The sequence below is a fragment of the Nesoenas mayeri genome (assembly GCF_963082525.1).
Source record: "Nesoenas mayeri genome assembly, chromosome: Z".
Classification (NCBI taxonomy): domain Eukaryota; kingdom Metazoa; phylum Chordata; class Aves; order Columbiformes; family Columbidae; genus Nesoenas; species Nesoenas mayeri.
Genome location: NC_137542.1, coordinates 17,274,758 through 17,293,962, shown reverse-complemented (window position 1 = coordinate 17,293,962; position 19,205 = coordinate 17,274,758). Strand labels below are relative to the sequence as shown.

The window sequence follows — 19,205 nt, the reverse complement described above, 5'->3', positions numbered from 1 at the left end:
TTTTGCCGTTTGGTTAGAAAAAAATAATTTAATACTAAGAGATGGCCTTATAATCAGTTTTAGACTGTGGACCTCTGTTCTTCAGATAGTTAATTTTGTTGTATTTAATGAAAAAAAAAATGCAAGTTAAGTTGTACTAGTATGCATAAATACCTTAGATATTAAATGTGTAAAAAATAATAAAAAGATGAACTTTTTCTTCTTTTTACAGTTAAGCCATTTAAAACTCATTTATGTGTCAAAGAAATCTAGTAGTAGTACGGTGTAGAAGTGCTGAGCTAACATAGCCAACTTTTGCCTGCTCCACAGGGACCCAAACAATTACACAACTGTAATTTAAAAATTTCAATCTCTAATTGTCAATTGAATTATGTTCTATGTTAACGATGTAATAATAGCATCTGAAGAAAATCGAGACTGTATTCAGCTATAGTTATCCTTTATGCTTTTAAAGAAGTGTAGTGCAGAGGCTCTGTTAAGGCTGATAGCCATTAACTCATATGCATGACATGCAGAGAAGAGATTGCTACTAAGAGATTCCTTTATTCAGTGAGACTTATATTTTTATATTCCTATTTTCTTCTTTTATAGCTCCCTTTAAAATGTGTCAGACTTGTCTCAGCTGGTCTTAGGATTGGTCAAGCAGTAGAAAATGAGCCCTGCATTCCTCCCACCTGGTCAGCTCCAAGCCTGGGACAGTGACAGTCTTCCCAAATGACACAAAGCAATCCTTCCCTGGCAGCTTGATAGTGAAGTGCTGACAACACAACGCTAAGGTGCTGTTAATTACATTTTATATGGCACCTGTACGAGCAGCTCTTAGAAAAAAAACCAGAGAGAATCCCTTCATTATGCATATTCCAAAAGTACTATGTGCTGACTTTTCAGCTGTTTGTTTGAAGGCAAGGTCAGGAAAGAGAGGTGCAATAATGGGACCTGAAGTAGAAACTGGGTAGTGCGTGTATGTGTAGTGTTTCTGTGCATGGGCTGCAAAAGGAGTTGCATTCTGTTCTTTCCTCAGTGACCAGCAGCCCTGATAGTGGGAAAGGATTCCACTGAGCTGGATTTTCTCTGAAAGAAGGACGAAAAGGAAGTTCCTTCCTCTCCCCAGTAATTTTGTGGTTGTGTTGAACAGCACTTTGAAGGAACAGTTAGGAGAACCATAAAGGAATACTTTACAAAAAAAGAAAAAGGAGGGAAAGCCAAGGGGAGGCACCATAAGGTCCCTCTCAAACCAACAGAAGCATGATTCAGTTTTCAAAGTCAGTTCTTAAAAAAGTAGGATTAGATATAGGCGATGAAGAAACATGGTTTTAGATAAGGTTTTCTTTTCTAAGTTGCCAGGTAAAGCAGACTAAGTGTGGAGTTTTGGCTCTGAGTTCTGGCTGACAGTAGGCTGAGATAGGTTCGGGCTTTAGAATGGACTTGTCTTCTGTTCTGTTCTGTTCTGTAAAGTGTTTTCTAGAAGCTGCATTCAGTGAATTTAATACTGTATTAAAAGGGCAATGTTGGAGAGGTACAATCTGAAGTGAAGTGTGGCCTCAGATCAAAAGGAGCAGTGGATTGCTTGGGACATTGTGTTCTCTGTCCATGGATGTATACTCAGAAGTGAAGACAATCTGCAGAGGCAGGTGTTAGGCTGGTAAATGTATTAAAGCTTGAAAATTGTTCACTCCTAAGGTAAATGAGATTCTCTACTAGGTATCAACTCCTAACCTGCTTTCAGTAGTAAAAATGTTCTGTTTTCCCACTTTGCCTTTGTAGCTGTTGCCCAGCCTATCACCCTAATTGTAGGTTTTATGTATAGTTATAAAATTCCAGCAAATTAAAAATACGTAAATAAATGTTAAGTATGAACTTGACTGCCTTAGTTCTTGCTTGGGAGCTTAATTGATTTAAACTTGGCAGGTAAATGTCAGAAGGATCTGTGTTTATAAATTATCACTTCGAATGTGTTCCCATCTTATGTGTTGTGTATTTATGGACCTGTTTTAAATACTTCAATATTTATTCCAAGATCTAAAATGAAAGCTAGATAAAATTAATTTAATTTTGGTCTTAATATGTAGATAGAAATGAGACTCTAAGCATGTATGCAAATCCTGGCTGGAAGGGCTGCACTTCATGAACTGTAATTTTGAACTTGGCTATGAAAATGCTGAGCTAGGCATGGAAGTGAAGTCAGCTTAACCTATTGAAACGTGTCTCTAAGATATGGAGAGAAAGTAATCCTCTCCGCTTTCTAGCAGGTCTGTAGTGTGCTCTATCGGGTGTACTTAGCATGCCATCCACTTCATAACAGGAAATATTGGAGTTCAATAGTAAGTGCAATAGCATCACCTTGTGGTTAGTCAGATTATAATATTCCTTCACAGAAGCACTTCCCTTTTTCTTAGACTACTTGTGAAATCGTGTTGTTTATACATGCTTTAAAGAAAAAATCAGCATGTTTTCCAGAAGCAGATGTGTCCAGAAGCAGATAAGATGACATGCAGGTATATGTTTTTCTGTTTTGTTTTGTTTTGTTTTTTTTTTTACATGATGAAGTCTGTTTCTCTTTTAACCTTTGAAGTGCGAGTGACTGCTGGGATAGTCTTGCATAGTTTCATGCCAAATCTGAAAAGTTTGGAGTCTTCTTTAAGATTCTGAAATCCTGCAACTCATGTTGACTTGTGCAAACAAGCTTGATGTATTCATGTGAATTTTAGTCTGATTAGTGCTAACTACATTTCCAGTATAAAATGTTTTTAAGTCTTGATGTAGTGTTATGCGGCAAACCATGTATTACTTATTTCATGCGTGCTTTTCCTAGGTCACTTTTGTTAATGTCTAGAAGATATACCTGAAGACTTAAGTATCTCTGTATCTTTCCTGTGTGAAGAGTGAGAGTAGCTGTATATTTCCATTAAAATTATATATATATATATATTTTTTTTAGCATGCTGATGGGAAGAAACCTGTGCATGGGCTTGATATTACAGGCAAAGTTAGGGGGTTAGCTTAAATTTAGTCCATATCCAGGTATACAGTTTTTGCAATATTTAGATTTACTGATGTTCCCATTTTTTTTCTATATGTGTTTCACATGCACTCTCCTTGTTATCTTTTCAGAGGATGCCAAAAAATCATAGTGCCTGCACATGAAAGAACAGAGACAATAAACTTGCTTTTTTCAGTTACTAATTGTTAACATCTAACACTGTAGAAGAGTCAAGATTCCCCTATTGTCATGTTTGAGTGGCCCAAACTTTCTACCTTCAATCTGAAGTAACTTCTGAAAACTTTTTTTTTTTTAAAAAAAAACTTTGGAAAATACTCGTATTTCTTTGATCTTCTTGTATAAACATGGTTCTGCCAGACTTCAATCTTCCAAAGAATCATTCTGTATTAATAACTCGTTTTCTTCTCCTCCTTCTCCCTGCTCTGTAAGATGCCTTATGATTAGTAATTTCTAGGAACAAGATTATGTCATGTAAGGGTAATAGCGGAATTTGCAGACTACCTGGTTTATTTTCACAAAATTTCTCTTGCCATGATATTGAATAGGAGTAAATGAACAGGAGGACTTACTTTTAATCTTTCTGTGTTTTGCACAGAAAGTCATTTTAACAAATTGGGTCTCCAAAGGTCCTCTGACTAAATCACCGGATTTATGGCTTGTTTCTGATGCTCGTTATGGAAAAGCTTATTCCTGTCCACTAGACCAGAGCTATTCTTTTTGAGACTTCTGGGATCTCCAGCTTAAGTATGTGCTACACTACTGGAGGTTCATTATTTGGCCACTTTCCTCTGAGCCTGGTGTGGTGTGAATGTGGATTTTGTAGCAGTGATTCCACAGAGCTGCTGAGTCCAGTAGTATTAGTAATTATCCCAGCTTGTAGCTTGGTTCAAGTTCCGAATGAGGAAATTGAAGTGGAAACAGCTTGGTTATTTTATTCTCCTGTGAACTTTGTAGTTCATGTAGATAATTTTTAAAAGTAATTCAGTTTCTAGACAGAAGAATGTCTTTCTCTGAATAGCAGAAAGGAAGATAATTTAGTCTATGGGAGTAACTGTTTCTATAAATGTCTGATTTGATTTTGAGTTCCAACAATTAAAACCGGAACAAAATAGAACTTCTGTCCATCATTTTGTCAAATGCATTTAACTGTTTCCTTCTCCATTGTTGCCACTGGTCTAGGAGAGAGAAGAAATTGGAAGAGCAGCCTTGTACTCTTTAAAGAGTAAGATTTCCTGTGGGGAATTTGCTCTGATTTTAGTATTACCGCAGAAGGACATGGTCATAGTTCATTTTACCTGCTGGTGAATGAAGAGCATGTCTGCTGTTGGGTAAATTGTTCTGTTGACGTGCGCTGACGTGATAGATTTTATGAACCTGTTCTAACACAATCTCCATTCACAAAGTATTCCTCTTTTGAAATCTTTATGGTTATGGTTTAACTTAGTAAAAGTATCTCTTAATGCTTCATTTTTTCTAGGAGCAGAATAATGCATTGCAAAATATGCACAAGAAAATGAAAGATGTGGAGGTGGAACACAGTGGCTGCAGGCAGCTGCTGAGACACCAGGCCAGCGAGCTTGAATACCGCGCTGAACGAGAGGAGCGACTTAAAAAAGAACTTGAAGTAAGGTTTTTTGGCTATAACTACTAGTCTCAACAAGCACTGGCACTCTGCGCAATTTCATTTTTGATGAATGGAACCTCTCAGGCCATGAATTCTATGTACTCTATTAATAAAATGCTGAAGATGTGTTTTGCACAGGAGACTGAACAGGCAAATGCCACCTACACTGTGTGCCCACTTTGAGACTGGTGTTTGAAGAGCAAATGGGAAACAGTTTATATATGCCTGAAAACAAGGCTAACTTTGTTTTCGGAAATCTGTACATTTTCTCTAACCTTTAAATTTGTCTATCTTCCTATTGTTTTGGCTAAAGAACAGATTTTGAGAATTAGTGAATTCACAGTGGAGAATCTACAGGAGCTGAGACAGTCACCAGATGTTGTGCTGGGTAGAGAGAATAGCATGCTAAAAGGTCACACTGGTGGTATGGAAGGCTCTTCCTATCTAGATTTAAATGCTACAGGTAGTTTTATTTTGCCTAGGTGTCTGTTGCTGAGAAGTCTCAAGTCTTTAACACTTAGATCTTGTAAATATGCTCCTTTTACTACACTGCTGGTTCTCTCCCAAGTTTCAACAGTTTGTTTATCCACTGGCAGGCTTTGTAGTAACTGTTATCTGTATGTTTGTATCTGTATGAACCAAGACTTTCTTGGTAGAACATTTTTCACTGCAGAAAGGCATAGTGACTGGATGATTCCTGATATAAGTTTTCTACCAAAGGTGTCCTTAAATATTTTCTGCAAGGAATTTTAAATAATTGCCACTTTCAGGATATTGGAAGCCCTTAAAGGAATAAATGACATACAGTTTTCAGCTGTGTTTGTTCTATGTTATTTTGCCCTTAAAGGCAGAAGTGTTTAAAACATTGATTGCTAGGTAGGTAGAACCCTGCATTAAAGATGAGGTACAAAAGAAAATTCCTACAGGGAAGATCAAAGCTCATCAACTAAAACCACTGAATTATTGACCACCAAGGTAGACTTTTGTGTCCTCAAAAAGATCTACAAGAAATCTATTGTCAGGTATTGTGAGCTGCACATATCGGCCTAGGCAGAGTTACCCTTGGTAACTGCATACTGTGAAGTTCCAATAGCCCTTTTAAAAACCAAGATTTTTCTTCAAAATACTTGAACAAGGGTTGGGTTTTTAATCTATTAAGAAAGGAATCATGAAATGGAAGGAGGAGGAACAAGGCAGCAAATTATTTACATTTCCTAATATTTTTATTTGGTGTACTCACCATCTGTAAATTTGAGAAGGAAGCGCTCAGTTCCTTGAAAATCTATATCTGCTGTGCCGTGGAGCTGGTCTTATCAGTGAATGCTGTCTATTAACCACAATCAGCTAAGATATTTTCATTGCTGCTTAATTTTTAAAAAATTCTTTTAACTGAGTGAATATCTTAATAATGTTGTGATAAAACATATTCAGACTACAGAAAAATCAGTCTTGTGGTACTTGTTGTAAGCATAGCTATTTAAGCAGTGATTAAGGAATGTATGTGATGAAACCTCTTAAATTTGCAAGTTTAAGCAAATTAGCACAAATTCTTATGAATTAGAAAAAAAGTCAAAGTTAGACTGCAATGCGTATCCTTTAATCAGCTTGCATCTCATTTTACCATCTCAAAAGTAAATCGCATGCGTGTGTCTGAAAGGGCCTACAATAATAACTTACTCATTCCATACTTGATGTCAGAGAGATTAACTAGTGAGCATATCTGAAAATACCTTTATTCTGTAAGAAGCAAAAGCACTAGGTATTTTAAGCTTTCAATATTAACTATGGTAGACAGTATTGCTTTCTGTAGATTTCATACTGGATGGTGGGCTAAAACTCCAGAGTTTGTGACAACAGCATCATCTGCATCTTACAAGGTACTAGTACTCTGCATCACCATTTGTGGGGCAAAATTTGTTCTGCCTGTTCTGTGGTCATGAAAGGCTGCAGGCGTTCTGAAATTCAAAAATCAGGTTACTCTCTCTCCCATAATCCTCTCTCAAAAAATTATGTACTGAGGAACAGTTAAGAATTAATAGAGTTTGAAATCTAATTGCAGCCTTTCTTTGACTTATAAACTTGTCCTTCCTCTTCTTGTGCTACTGTTGGGAGCTCAATCAGGCAGAGGTATTACCTGGCCCCTTGTACTGAAATAGTGTGGAAAGACCTCAGCCAAAGGAACAAGATAAGCTGCTCTTCACCTTTATAGCTCAGTTATTGCAACTTGGTTTTGAAGACTGAAAGCAAACGAAATGGGGGAGTGTTCAAGGACAGATTTGTTGCATAAAGGATGGGAAATGAACACAATCTTTCCTTCTAATCGTGTCTGAACGAAAGGACTGTGCCCTTTTAAAAGGGCATGCTGCATTCCCAAGTAGAAAGAAGTACCTCTGAAGTCTGGAGATAGTTGGGTTTAAACACATTGCTGTCAGTAGAATTTCCTTCTCTCCGTCTGAAGAGCTGTCTCACTGGCACGCTAGCTTGTGTGGATCACATTCTTAGTTGCCAAATTCTTCACATACATTGTGGAAGAGGCATTAAAGAAGGACACTGAAGCCTGGCCAGTAGTTTTCACTGTGTGCCAACATGCCAGAATCTCTCCTTGTGTTTCTGCTCATCTGTCAATTTAAAACTTTTCGGTGTATAGGAAGTAAGTATTACACCCATTACAAAAACAGATAAAATTCTGATAACCACTCCTGTACTTCCAGCTGTGATTAAATATAACTCTATGGTCTATGTTTTTTTCATGAAATAACTGTATATTTCTGTATGTCTCCCAGTGATTTTTTTAGCTAATAGATTGAAATTTGTTTTTTGTGGGAATATAGACACAGGAGGCAGGTCTTATTTCAACTTCCATGCAGAGCACCTTGTGTTAATGGGCATTTGGTTGAAAAATATGTGCATAGGTTCTTGATGATGGCAGTGAACTTCTTAAGGTGATTTGTGTGAAGAGTAGTGTGTTCCTCATTAAAAGGCAATCTTATAATCTGTTGTTATACACTACTTCTTGATATGCAATGAGGATTAACTTTTTTTGGAGTTCACAAAGCTATTCCTTTACTACCCTCTGCTGGACATAAGGGAGAAATCCATGGAAAAATATTTGTTTCAGTAGTGAAAGGAAATGATAAATTTACAATCTTTTTGTATGATGTCACTCCTATGAAGAATTATGTCTAATAGACTATATTAGAAGAAAGGAAGGTGAAAAAAGTCCACCTCACCTTTTTAAAAAATATTTTAAATATTAATTTGGTATTATCCTTCTATAACTATTCCAAACATGTTCAAAAAGAGGACATTTCTAGTTTCTGGAATTAGAAATGAAGAGAAAGAATAACAGCAAGTTTCTGTGCACTCTTCAGTTGAAAGATAGCTGTTGGTACAGTGTCTGGCCTGCTAGCTTTCCAGTTCATAGTGATACCAATGAGGTGTACCATTGCATGGACACGGAGTGCTTCCGAAGTGGAACACACACTGTACCAGAAAAATTTAGATTTGGAACCTTATTATCATTCTGCCTGCTTAGCCTAAGATTCAGTAATCAAACAAATTCCTGATGTATTTGTATTGAACTCATCAAAATACTACTGTTTATGACAATCAGTTTCCTGGAACCTGTGTCTTTTATTTTAGCCTTTAGCTCCATTGCTCTGGAAAGATGATTTCTTGGGAAACCTAGGGCAATTTGTACACAAAAATAGTATGGCGAGCCTAGCTGCCAAAAAGCGGGGTGGGAAAGCTGTTTGACAAACAGTAGAGGAAAAGGGATTGTGATTTTTTTTTTTTACCATGAGAAACAGAATTATTAGTTCATAAATTTCAAACTCTTTGTGTTGTTCACAGAGATGTAGTGATTTTTCCATTGTTTGTTTTATGTGTTGGAGGCTGCCAACTCTTAGTAAGCTGGAGCTCAAGGTCTCTCAAAGTTTTCAAGCTTTTCTCATGAGGTCTGAAAAATGTCCCATAACTTCATCCATTTTATTTCTGAGAATGAGGATGTTGCTGTATTTCTGAGACTTTCGTACCATGAAAGATCATTCTCTTAGCTTTCATGTTGCCTGTCCGGCTCCCCTGCCTGTAAGTATGTTGACATTTTTGTGGCTTGTGTTATCTTGTATTAGCTTGGTAATGCTGCTATGATGGGGAGATGACTACAAAGAAGACTTGGTTGATGGTCTATCTCTGTATTTGCAGAAGGTATATGTATGTGCAATACTTTAAGGCTGTGAGTTTATTAAACTATATCTAAGTCATGAAAACATGAACTTTAGGCGCCAGCCCTAAACAAAACCCCCAAAACCCACAGACCTGATTTTATTTTTTCTTGCTATTAATTTTGTCATGAACTGTAGTGTTAGGTAGGTTATAGTTCTCATAAGAAAGACTTGAAAAAGTTCCAAGTAGTGTGATAGAGGACACATTTCTCAGCCAATTAACAGTGCTACTGGTTAAAATTTAAACTGCTTTTTGCCTTCTAACACTACATACTTCTTGATGGCTTACCTGCCCCTACTTAAGCCTTGGGTTTCTAGTGTCTCCACAACACAACTGGCATCTCGGAGTTCTAGCTGCTGTGGCTGTCTCATATATCCTCTAAGCTCTGCGGTTTTCATAATTGTGTCTCTGTGATGGCTCCAAAGTTCATGTTTCCTCAGTGACAGGCTCATTGACATAATGCACTTTCACTCTGAGAGGAATGGCTTCTTCATCATCTCCTATGTCATCATGTTATTGAAGTTCAATTTTAAAGCTATTCACTGTTACCTTACTGTCAGGCCGAAGTGCTGTGAATACTGTTTAATATAGCCCTCACCAGAAGTTAGTAACAACTCACATGTTAATCTTGTCTGTGTGCATGTACAAAGTAACAGTGGCAGTTCTTGTACTGGCAAGGGGTTTAGTAGCTACTGAGCATGAGAACCAAAAGGGATATCTTTTTCCCTTCAAAGTACTGTAGAAAGGGAGAGGAGTTCAAATGGGTTCACCAACTGCAACTCAGTTGCAGATGGGAATGAGCTTGGACTTTACCCAAAGGCAACCATCTGTATCAGTTCAGCAGTCCCAGTTGATTTTTATTTTTATTTTTATTTTTTTCCGTATTCAAAGCCAAGTGTATGGCTTATCTTGTGGCCCCTATGCCAGTAGATGTTTATCTGGTGTTACGCAGGTCACTCTAGAATACATATACATGAAATGTTTATAGTGAGGGTTGACCACACTCCATCAGGCTAAAAGAACATTTACTTAAGTGGTTAAGAATTTTTGTAGTTAAATAACCTTACAGTTACTAAAAGGTTGTTTGTTATCTGGACAGGAGATGGCTCCACCTTACCATGATCAAGAGGCATCAGCATTTCTAACACTAGGTGGAAGTGGTCAGCACATCTCCCAAAGATGTGTTCAGACCTGACCTCCTGATTTGAGTTATGAGTTATAGGGAAACGCTTTTAAGTAGGGAGAAGTAAGATCTTAATCTGAAGATGGAAGCACACAAACAGAGTGGGTGGATGATGATCCAGATATGAGGTACGTGTGTGTCCTCCTCACTTGAAACTTTATCTTGGCTGAGTATTTAATGTATGGATTGGACCTCAGCCATAGGGAAGTGTAAGTATCCTGACAACTTGTTAGTAAAATGAAACTGAAAAATCTTGCAGAAGTGGTCTAAATAGAAGCAGAGAAGAGAAAAATTACTTCTGTTACTGTATCTAAACTTAGTAACTCTTGTAAATGTACTTTTTTTCTTTTTCCTATTGTTTTCTTTATTGCTTATCTGATAAAGGGTATTTTAATGTAAATGCAGACATCAAATGATTACATTTTTGTGGCTGTGGCATTGCACAAATGTAGGATACTAAATTATTCTTTCAGTATGGAGTGTCCCAGTATTCACAAATATTGCAGTTCTTAGAGCAAGTGTGAGGGGCTGTGAAACATGGAAGCCACAAAGGCAAGCTTGGAAATGGTATTGCAAACTGCTAGCATGCAGAAAATGTCTCCTAGAAACCACATCAGCATTGGTAAGCAACAGGACACTGGAAAAAGTGACTGAACCTTAAAGTATTAGAGTAAACATATAGCATGGTTGCCCACAAGTTCTAAGGCTGTCATTGAAGTTCTCTTAGTCATTTTTATTTGCTGTTTCTCAAAAGTCACAATTCTATCCTCTATCCTGGAAACAGATCCAAGATATCTTTGTTCTTTAAGTTAAGACTGAAATTGATTCAGTTTGGATATCTAAGGAAAATTCTGAAATTTGATGAGTTTGTGTGTAGTATCTTGCTTAAGACGTCTGCCTTCCTATATGTAATTAAGTGCACATGCAAGTAATGAGTGACTGAATCTGCTTGAATAACCAATATTTTCAATGTTGGATAAGGAAACATTTTGTAACCACTGGAGAACCCACTTTTTGGATCCATCCTTGAGATCTGTGTCTGTGAGTTTAACCCGATAAGAAGCTTTCCAAGCTAAACCAGAAAGTATTCCCATTTGACTTCCAGTTGAGAGACTGGTCTGGATGCCTGTGGTCTGCAACCTTTCCTCATAACTTGTTTTCACAAATCTGAATTTGTATTTTTAATAATAATAGCTCTGTGTTGCTTAGCAAGGCTTATGTGCTAATGGCTGGTTAGATATATCTCATGAAGCTTTTGCTCTCCAGCTGATTTGCTGGGATTAGACTTTGTTTAAATTTGCTACCTATATGCCGAACCATAAGCTTCAGCAATCAAATCATAGAACCCAGGAAAGAGAATATTCGTTTCTCCACCAGACACATGGATTTACGTGACTTTCTGAATTTACATATGTAATTTTTCTGCAAGCTCTCTAAAGCATCTGAGTCTCTTTTGGATAAAATCAAAATTGTAAGAAACTACCGGTATGAGGCAAAGCTTTAAAGACTCAAACTCTAGAAGAAGATGAGCTTTAAAAGCAAGAATAGGGCATCGAGATTCCTAACCTTATGAAGAAATCCCAGTTTTAAACATGTCCATTTTCTCATGCTTTTAGATGGGGATGTGATCTGTAAGATGATACTTACCTGTCAAACAGGTATTTTGATTGCTGTCTCATATCTCTCTGAATACTTTCCATTAGATCCTGGTCAGGTACACCTAGCTCTTCTTTGGTTGGTGCCTAAGGTTCATATCTCTTTTACAGTAGGCTACACGCTGTCCTGCTTGCAATTAGGAGCCCGTTTCTCACATTCCAGAGATCATCAGGAATCTCTGTAGCTGAAACACTTGTTTCCCCAGTGCTTCTCTTTTTTATAGGCATGCTAATTCTACAAGTTAATACTTCAGTGACTTGTGACAACTCAATCAAATGAACTATCTGCAAATATGTCTGTTTTTAAATGGATTTGCTCTTCAGACAGCAAAATAATGAAGTGTTGGCATTGCTTACAGATATCTTCTTGTTCCTGCCTGTCTTCCCTTGTTGTCCCAGGATTTTCTCAGGACTGCGATTTCTATGCTTCTGGGAGTTTGTGTTTCCTTTGGACTGTGTCTCTTGTCCTTGCAGTTAGTGTCCATCATGTCGGCTCAAGGAGGTAGACTCTGCTTTAAAGAACTATGCCAAGAACTGATAGCTATATGCTCTGCTTGGGAAAATGTGATTGCTCTGATTTTTGATTCTTGCAGATGCCCTCACTCAAGCCGTTACTTATTCTTTCTGTTTCTTGGGACTGATGAAATCTAACAGTTCTAGGAGGCTCCATTTGAGAGGATAAGTTAGCCGTAGTGTCTCACGACTTGTTTCAGCTGAAGAGAGGGTAAGATGAAGGCATAGATCTAATTTGGACCAGTGCTCAGGAAATAAGACTTAGAAGTGAAATGCAGTACAGGGCTTGTGAATTAGTAAGTTATGCTTAAAAACTTTACTTGCAGAATCACCTTTTTTTTTTTTTTTTCTTTTTTTCATGTCAGTGTTTGCTATGAGAATAGACACTTGAACAAACCAGCCGAAGCCAGAAGAGAGTTTTTGTTCTTGAGGGTATGCAGTGAAATACTCTCAGCCAAGTTTCTGTTTCCTCTTTTTTTTTGTTTTTAATTTTTTAAAAATTTACATTTCCCACTCTAAATGTTTTGATAGGTACCTTCCTCCTTACTGTTTCCTTTATTCTTCTCCTCAAACCTGAAGTAGAATTATTTTCAGGCTGACTTTTGAAATGTTACTAAAAAAGAAATTAAAACCACATCACTTACATTTATTGTTCACTGACTACACTTACTAGGCCGACAGTATTCTTTTGTAAAGGTATCCTGTGGACAGATGTTGACCTGTTACAGAATCACAGAGTGGTTTGGGTTGGAAGGGGCCTCTGGAGATCATCTAGTCCAACCCACCTGCTAAAGCAGGTTCATCCAGAGCAGATGGCACAGGAATGTGTCCAGGTGGGTTTTGAATGTCTCCAGAGAAGGAGACTCCACAACCTCTCTGGGCAGCCTATTCCAGTGTCTGTCACTCTCAAAGATGTTTCTCCTCATCTTCAGATGGAAACTCCTGTGCTTCAGTCTGTGCCTGTTGCCCCTCATCCTATCATTGGGTCCCATCCTCTTGACACCCACCCTTAAGATATTTATAAGCATTGATAAGATCCCCATGTAGCCTTCTCTTCTCCAGGCTGAACAGACCCAGCTCCCTCAGTCTTTCCTCATAAGAAAGATGCTTCTTCGTAGTCCTCCACTGGACTCCCTCGAGTAATTCCTTGTCCTTCTTAAACTGATGAGCCCAGGACTGGACGCAGTACTCCAGATGGGGCCTCACCAGGGCAGAGCAGAGGGAGAGGACAACCTCCCTCGATCTGCTGGTCACACTTCCCACATTTTCCAACCCTAGGTACGATTGGCCTTCTTGGCCACAAGGGCACATTGTTGACTCATGGTCAATCTGTTGTTGACCAGAACTCCCAGGTCCTTCTCTGTAGTGCTGCTTTTCAACAGGTTCACCCCTAACCTGTACTGGTGCATGGTGTTATTCCTCCCCTGTTGCAGGACCCTACACTTGCCCTTGTTGAACTTCATCAGGTTCTTCTCTGCCCAGTCCTCCAGCATGTCCAGATCTCACTGAATGGCAGCACAGCCTTCTGGTGTGTCAGCCGTTCCTCCCAGTTTGGTATCATCAGCAAACTTGCTGAGGGTGCACTCAGTCTCTTCATCCAGGTCATTGATTAAGAGGTTGAACAGAACTGGACCCAGTACTGACCCTTGGGAATCCCACTAACTACAGGCCACCAACCAGATGCTGCACTGTTGATCACAACCCTCTGAGCTCTGCCATCCAGCCAGTTCATGATCCATCTCACTGTGCATTCACCCATCCTGCACTTCTTGAGCTTGTCTATGAGGATGTTGTGAGAGATGGTGTCAAAAGCCTTGCTGAAGTCAAGGTAGACAATGTCCACTGCTCTTCCCTGATCTACCCAGACAGTCATACCATCATAGAAAGCTACCAGGTTGGTCAAACATGATTTCTCTGTGCTAAATCCCTGCTGACTACTCCTGACAACCTTCTTTTCCTCTGTTGGAGGATACTATGGAGTCCTTCCAAACTGAAGCAGGAGATATCACAGAATGATAGGGATTGGAAGGGACCTCAAAAGATCATCCAGTCCAATCCCCCTGCTGGAGCAGGAACACTTAAATGAGGCTACACAGGAATGTGTCCAGGTGGGTTTGAATGTCTCCAGAGAAGGAGACTCCACAGCCCCCCTGGACAGCCTGTTCCAGTGTTCTGTCATCCTCACTATGAAGAAGTTTCTTCTCATATTTAAGTGTAACCTCTTGTGTTCCAGTTTATACCCATTGCCCCTTGTCCTATCATTGGTTGTCACCGAGAAGAGCCTGGCTCCATCCTTGTGACACTCACCCTTTACATATTTATAAACATGAATGAGGTCACCCTTCAGTCTCCTCTTCTCCAAGCTAAAGAGACCCAGCTCCCTCAGCCTTTCCTCGTAAGGGAGATGTTCCACTCCCTTAATCATCCTTGTTGCCCTGTGCTGGACCCTCTCCAGCAGTTCCCTGTCCTTCTGGAACTGAGAGGCCCAGAACTGGACACAATATTCCAGTTGCAGTCTCACCAGGGCAGAGTAGAGGGGAAGGAGAACCAGTTTGCTAATTGTCCATTAAGGGCAAGAGGGAGTAGGAGCTGATGTTTGGAAAGAATAATGCTGTTAAGAGCCTAAATCAAAATATTTTTGAGAAATCTTAGTAATATGGAAGTACAGCGGGAGTGTTTGTGCAGGTTTTGTAAACTTTTTTTTTTTTTTTAATATTAAGTATGTTAAGCAGATAAAATTCCCGGGAAGAGGCAAAGTTTAAGCCTTTTGACAGACCTTACTGTGGAGTAGGTTTCGTAAGTTCTGTGCTGTTGCTGTTTTTCTCTTTAGTAGACCTTCCATGGACATGAGTTTCAAAAGTCTTTCCTTTTCTGTGTGTGTATGGCTATACAATGTTTAAATTTATTGCTAAGAGGTTTTCTTTTTAACATCTGTTGATGTTTCTCCTTTTAAATGTTCAGAATCAAGATGCAGTCTTGCATACTTAATACTTCGTTTTACTTTTCCAAAATCAATAACTTTGATTCTTATTTATATAACCTTAGATGTGCTTATGTTAAATGACCTTTTAGTATTAATTCTTTTTCTTGATCTCCCTTGTTTAACTTGAAGCCAAGAGACATTTTGGGATGAATGTTTCTTTTCAATTCAGTTGTCAGTCAGAGTGAAAAAAATTATTGATAGAAAACAGTGTAGGTAAAATTTTGTGTGAATTTCCATTATAGCAGATCTTTAGTTGCTACTTTTTGTAAAAATATTTTTCCAGATGAAATTCTGTATCCAGACCTTTATCTGGACATGTGTGTTTGGTGATTGCTTTTGTGTTATATTGTAACACAACACTGATTTTTTTTTCAGCTTGGATCACTGAAAAAAAGAAAAAAAAGTGTAGTAAAAATATAGACTAGTTATTTAGCTTTCTGTAGGCAATCCGAATTTCCTTGTAGATTATTAGCATAGTCATTTGCATTTTTGTGCTTTTCTGTAATAAATGTTGTAAGAATGGATAAGAAAGATGCAACAGTTTAGTTTAGAGAATCCTGTTTTGTTTAAACTATGCACGCATGTGCAGGTGTTCTTCTGTGTAATGAGATGTAGTAACTGACTAAAGTAGTCAGGATATTTGTTAAAAGAGATCATGAACATCCTGATAATTGCTAGACAAAAACATAAAATAATGGTTACAAGTCAAAAACCACAGCAGTAAAGAAATACTAGGTTAATGCTTTAAAACATACACAGTTTTCAAATTTTTGTTGTAGGAAAACTATGACTAGTCTAGGACTGCAAAGCAATCTGTTCTGGGCACCTTAACTGCAAAACGGGTGCCAAAGGCAACACTTTTTGGAGGGATTCTGTATCTTCTCTCTGCTTTCAATTGTAGCTCCTGTATGATACCCCATTGTACTTTGGACCATACAGAATGTGGTTATGTTGCCTCAGGTGACAGCCTTGGTGATCAAGCAAATAGTAAGGGAATAAGTAGAATATTTAACTTGGTCTTTCTGACTCCAGCTACAGTTTTCTTGATTGAAAAACAAAACCAAACACACACAAAAAAAGAAAAATGCAGCAATAAAATAATGCTACATAAATTTATTTAAATAGAAAGTAATAATTTAATATTTTAGATACGTAAAAATTATTTTTCTATTTATTTCTTGGTATGCGCTCTCACAGTTCCAAAGTACAAGTAAGTATTTCAGATACATCAGATTGGTGTATGGAGTCCTAAAATACTGAATAAGTAGAATAGTCTTCGTCATGTTTTCCATATCTCTGGCCTTAATTTTCTTCAAAATGTACTTTTAGGCAGCTACAGTGAAAATAAAGAAACTGGAAGAAAACATTGAAGCAGAGAGAGCAGCACATTTGGAATCCAAATTAAATTCAGAGCTCATCCAGGTAAACTGTTTGTTAAGTATTTTGTAGAAGCTTACAGTAAAACAGTTGGTGAAGTTGTAAAGATAAAATCTTCCAAAAATGCTAAGACCACTTACTTGCTTCATTGAAAACACTGAATAGATTTTTTCGCAACAAGTGTCAAAATTGTAATAGCTAATACATAAAAAGAGAGAATATAAAAATATCTGCTTTTCTGGGAACATTAAAGATATAAGATAAATAAGAATAAATAAGAAAATAAAACGTCACACTTGTAAGCTTGAGAATTCCCACTAGCATTTAAAAAGTGAGGGGAAAGAAAAAGTTTGACAATAGGTGAACACTATAGTACTGTTTAAATATCCTGTCTTGTGTCTTTTGAATGGGCAGCTCAGATAACTGGAGATAGAGTGCATGTATCCAGCTGCTTTAGGAGTGAGAGCTCAATGCAGTTCCAAATATAATTATGCAGAGTACATTTCAGCTTCAAACCAAGTTATGATATCTGTAGCTACCAGTAAAGATTGGTTATATGAAAAAAATGTAGTATATCTACTTGAATATTAAATCTTTCTTTTATTAAATCATATCATGAAGAATTTGACCTGGTGAGGCAATTATGGTTTATTTTAAAAAGCAAGTCAGAAAAGGCTAAATGGTGATTACTTAGTAATCTCATACTAACTAATAAGCTCTTCATACTAGACTTTTGAAAACTAAGAAGAAAAGAAAAAAAGAATTTTGATTTTTTTTTCCTTATTTTCTGAGTAACAAAAATAAGTAGTGCCATTCTTCAGTCAGTTATTTTCTTATTCTCATGATCTTCTCTATGTACAGGCACTTAAATTTTTTAAAGTGGTGATTGAACTAGTAGAAAGGAAAGATGTAGTTTTCTTAATTTTGTATCTCTACTTGTACAACATACAAAGGAACTCTTGAGAGTAAAATTCCTTAAAATTAGAGACCTGTCTCTTATGGGTGAATGACTGGTAAGGTTTTCTTACTTGTTTGCATAAATGAACAAGCTACAAATGTACTTTCTGCTAGTGAAAGTGTAGCCTTTGCTGTCAATACTTAAAAAAAAAGTAATTCCTCTGGAAAACGTCAGTAATAGCTGAAAAAGGAGAAATCCAGACACCAGTAAAGGACAATAAAAGGTACTTTTGGTCAGCATGTCTATTTGTCTCTGTTTTGAACTATATGTATTCATACACTTATATTCTGTTTTTATACTTCCATATAGAATTAATAGAATATAGTTACCTGTAAAGCAGAACAGAACATACAACAGCGTTAAAGATCATGGTAGTTTTCCTAACTTGCTTTAATTGTTTTTTATCACTCGGTAGTTAAGAATTCGAGACCTTGAAGGAGCTTTGCAGGTGGAAAAAGCCAGCCAAGTAGAAGCTCTTTCGGATTTAGAAATGATCAAGAAGGAGTTCAAAGAGGTAGAAAATGCATATGAGAGAGAAAAAAACAATGCCCAAGAGAACTTGAAAAAACTCAATGCGTAAGTTACCTTTTAAATTCATTGTAAAATGGCAGTAGATAGCTTGAGTACCACTTACAGTTTACATTCTCTATAATTTTCAGTCACTAGAAAACAACACAGTCTGATACAATTTGCCAAAACAAGACAAGGTTCTGAACCTGGCATTCCATTAATAACAGTCCATATCAGTAACCATACGTGTTAGCAGTAGGTAGAGAAAATAACTGATCTGTTATAAATTATTTGCTAAAGCATAAATGTTGAATATAGTAGTTACAATAGTCTCCTGTCTCTAGTAGTGTTTGGGAGGAGTGTAGCAAAGCATATGTGTCAGGTTTATAACAGGTTGGGGTTTTTTTTCTGTATGCACAATGCTTCTGTAAACATTACTTTTCACTTAGGGCAGCCAGATGAATCTTTTAAGACTTCAGTCTAAAAGTGATGTGTAATTTATAGTGGATAAACTTTGTTTTCGGCTTTTGAATAATTATGGGAAGTTTTAACTTGGTGACAAAAAGTAGAAAATTGGGTGAAGTGTGTAAGCCCAGCTGAAATTATGTGGGATTCCTTTCCTGCTCAGCACAATCTGCTGTGTCTGTGTTAACAGATGGTTTTTGGAAGAATGGCTTTGTTGTATTCCCCAGGCAGAAATAGGATGCAGAGTACTGAGTCTTCTTCCCTAGCTGAATCGAGTGTATATTGGGGTGAGAAAATGTCAGGAAGAAAAATGGTGTTGGAAGCCAAAGAACTGAGGAATAGGTAAAACGAAGGATAGTAGCAGGTGAAATTTAGGGAAAGAGGAATTTTAAGAAGACTTAAAGCAGGTAACGCATGGTGTGGGTGTGGGAAAAGACTCAGGCTGGTAGAATGGGTTGGAAAAATACAGAGGTGGCATCTCTTTCAGTTGAGGATTATATGGGTCTGTACACTTAGGTATTTATGTTGGTTTATTCACACAAGTGATAGTGGAAAACAAAAGAAACTGGCTTTCCAACAAGTAAGAATGTTTGTGGGCCTCAGAGAGTTTTTTAAGATGCATGGTTATAGACATGTTTTCAGTGACATAGTTGAAACCTGTGCTGTATTATAAACACTGTAGACCTCCTAATTAAAATAAGGCCAAAGAAAT

The 19,205-nt window shown here is 37.5% G+C and overlaps 1 protein-coding gene across 1 annotated transcript in view; it reads left to right on the top strand.

Moving 5' to 3' along the window:
- Positions 1 to 19,205, top strand: part of CCDC171 (coiled-coil domain containing 171) — a 135,567-nt gene that overhangs the window by 15,800 nt on the left and 100,562 nt on the right. The window contains exons 6-8 of the mRNA XM_080362213.1: positions 4,479 to 4,625; positions 16,513 to 16,605; positions 17,934 to 18,094. Of these exons, the coding sequence (XP_080218339.1) occupies positions 4,479 to 4,625; positions 16,513 to 16,605; positions 17,934 to 18,094 (401 nt within the window). The remainder of the gene's footprint in view (positions 1 to 4,478; positions 4,626 to 16,512; positions 16,606 to 17,933; positions 18,095 to 19,205) is intronic.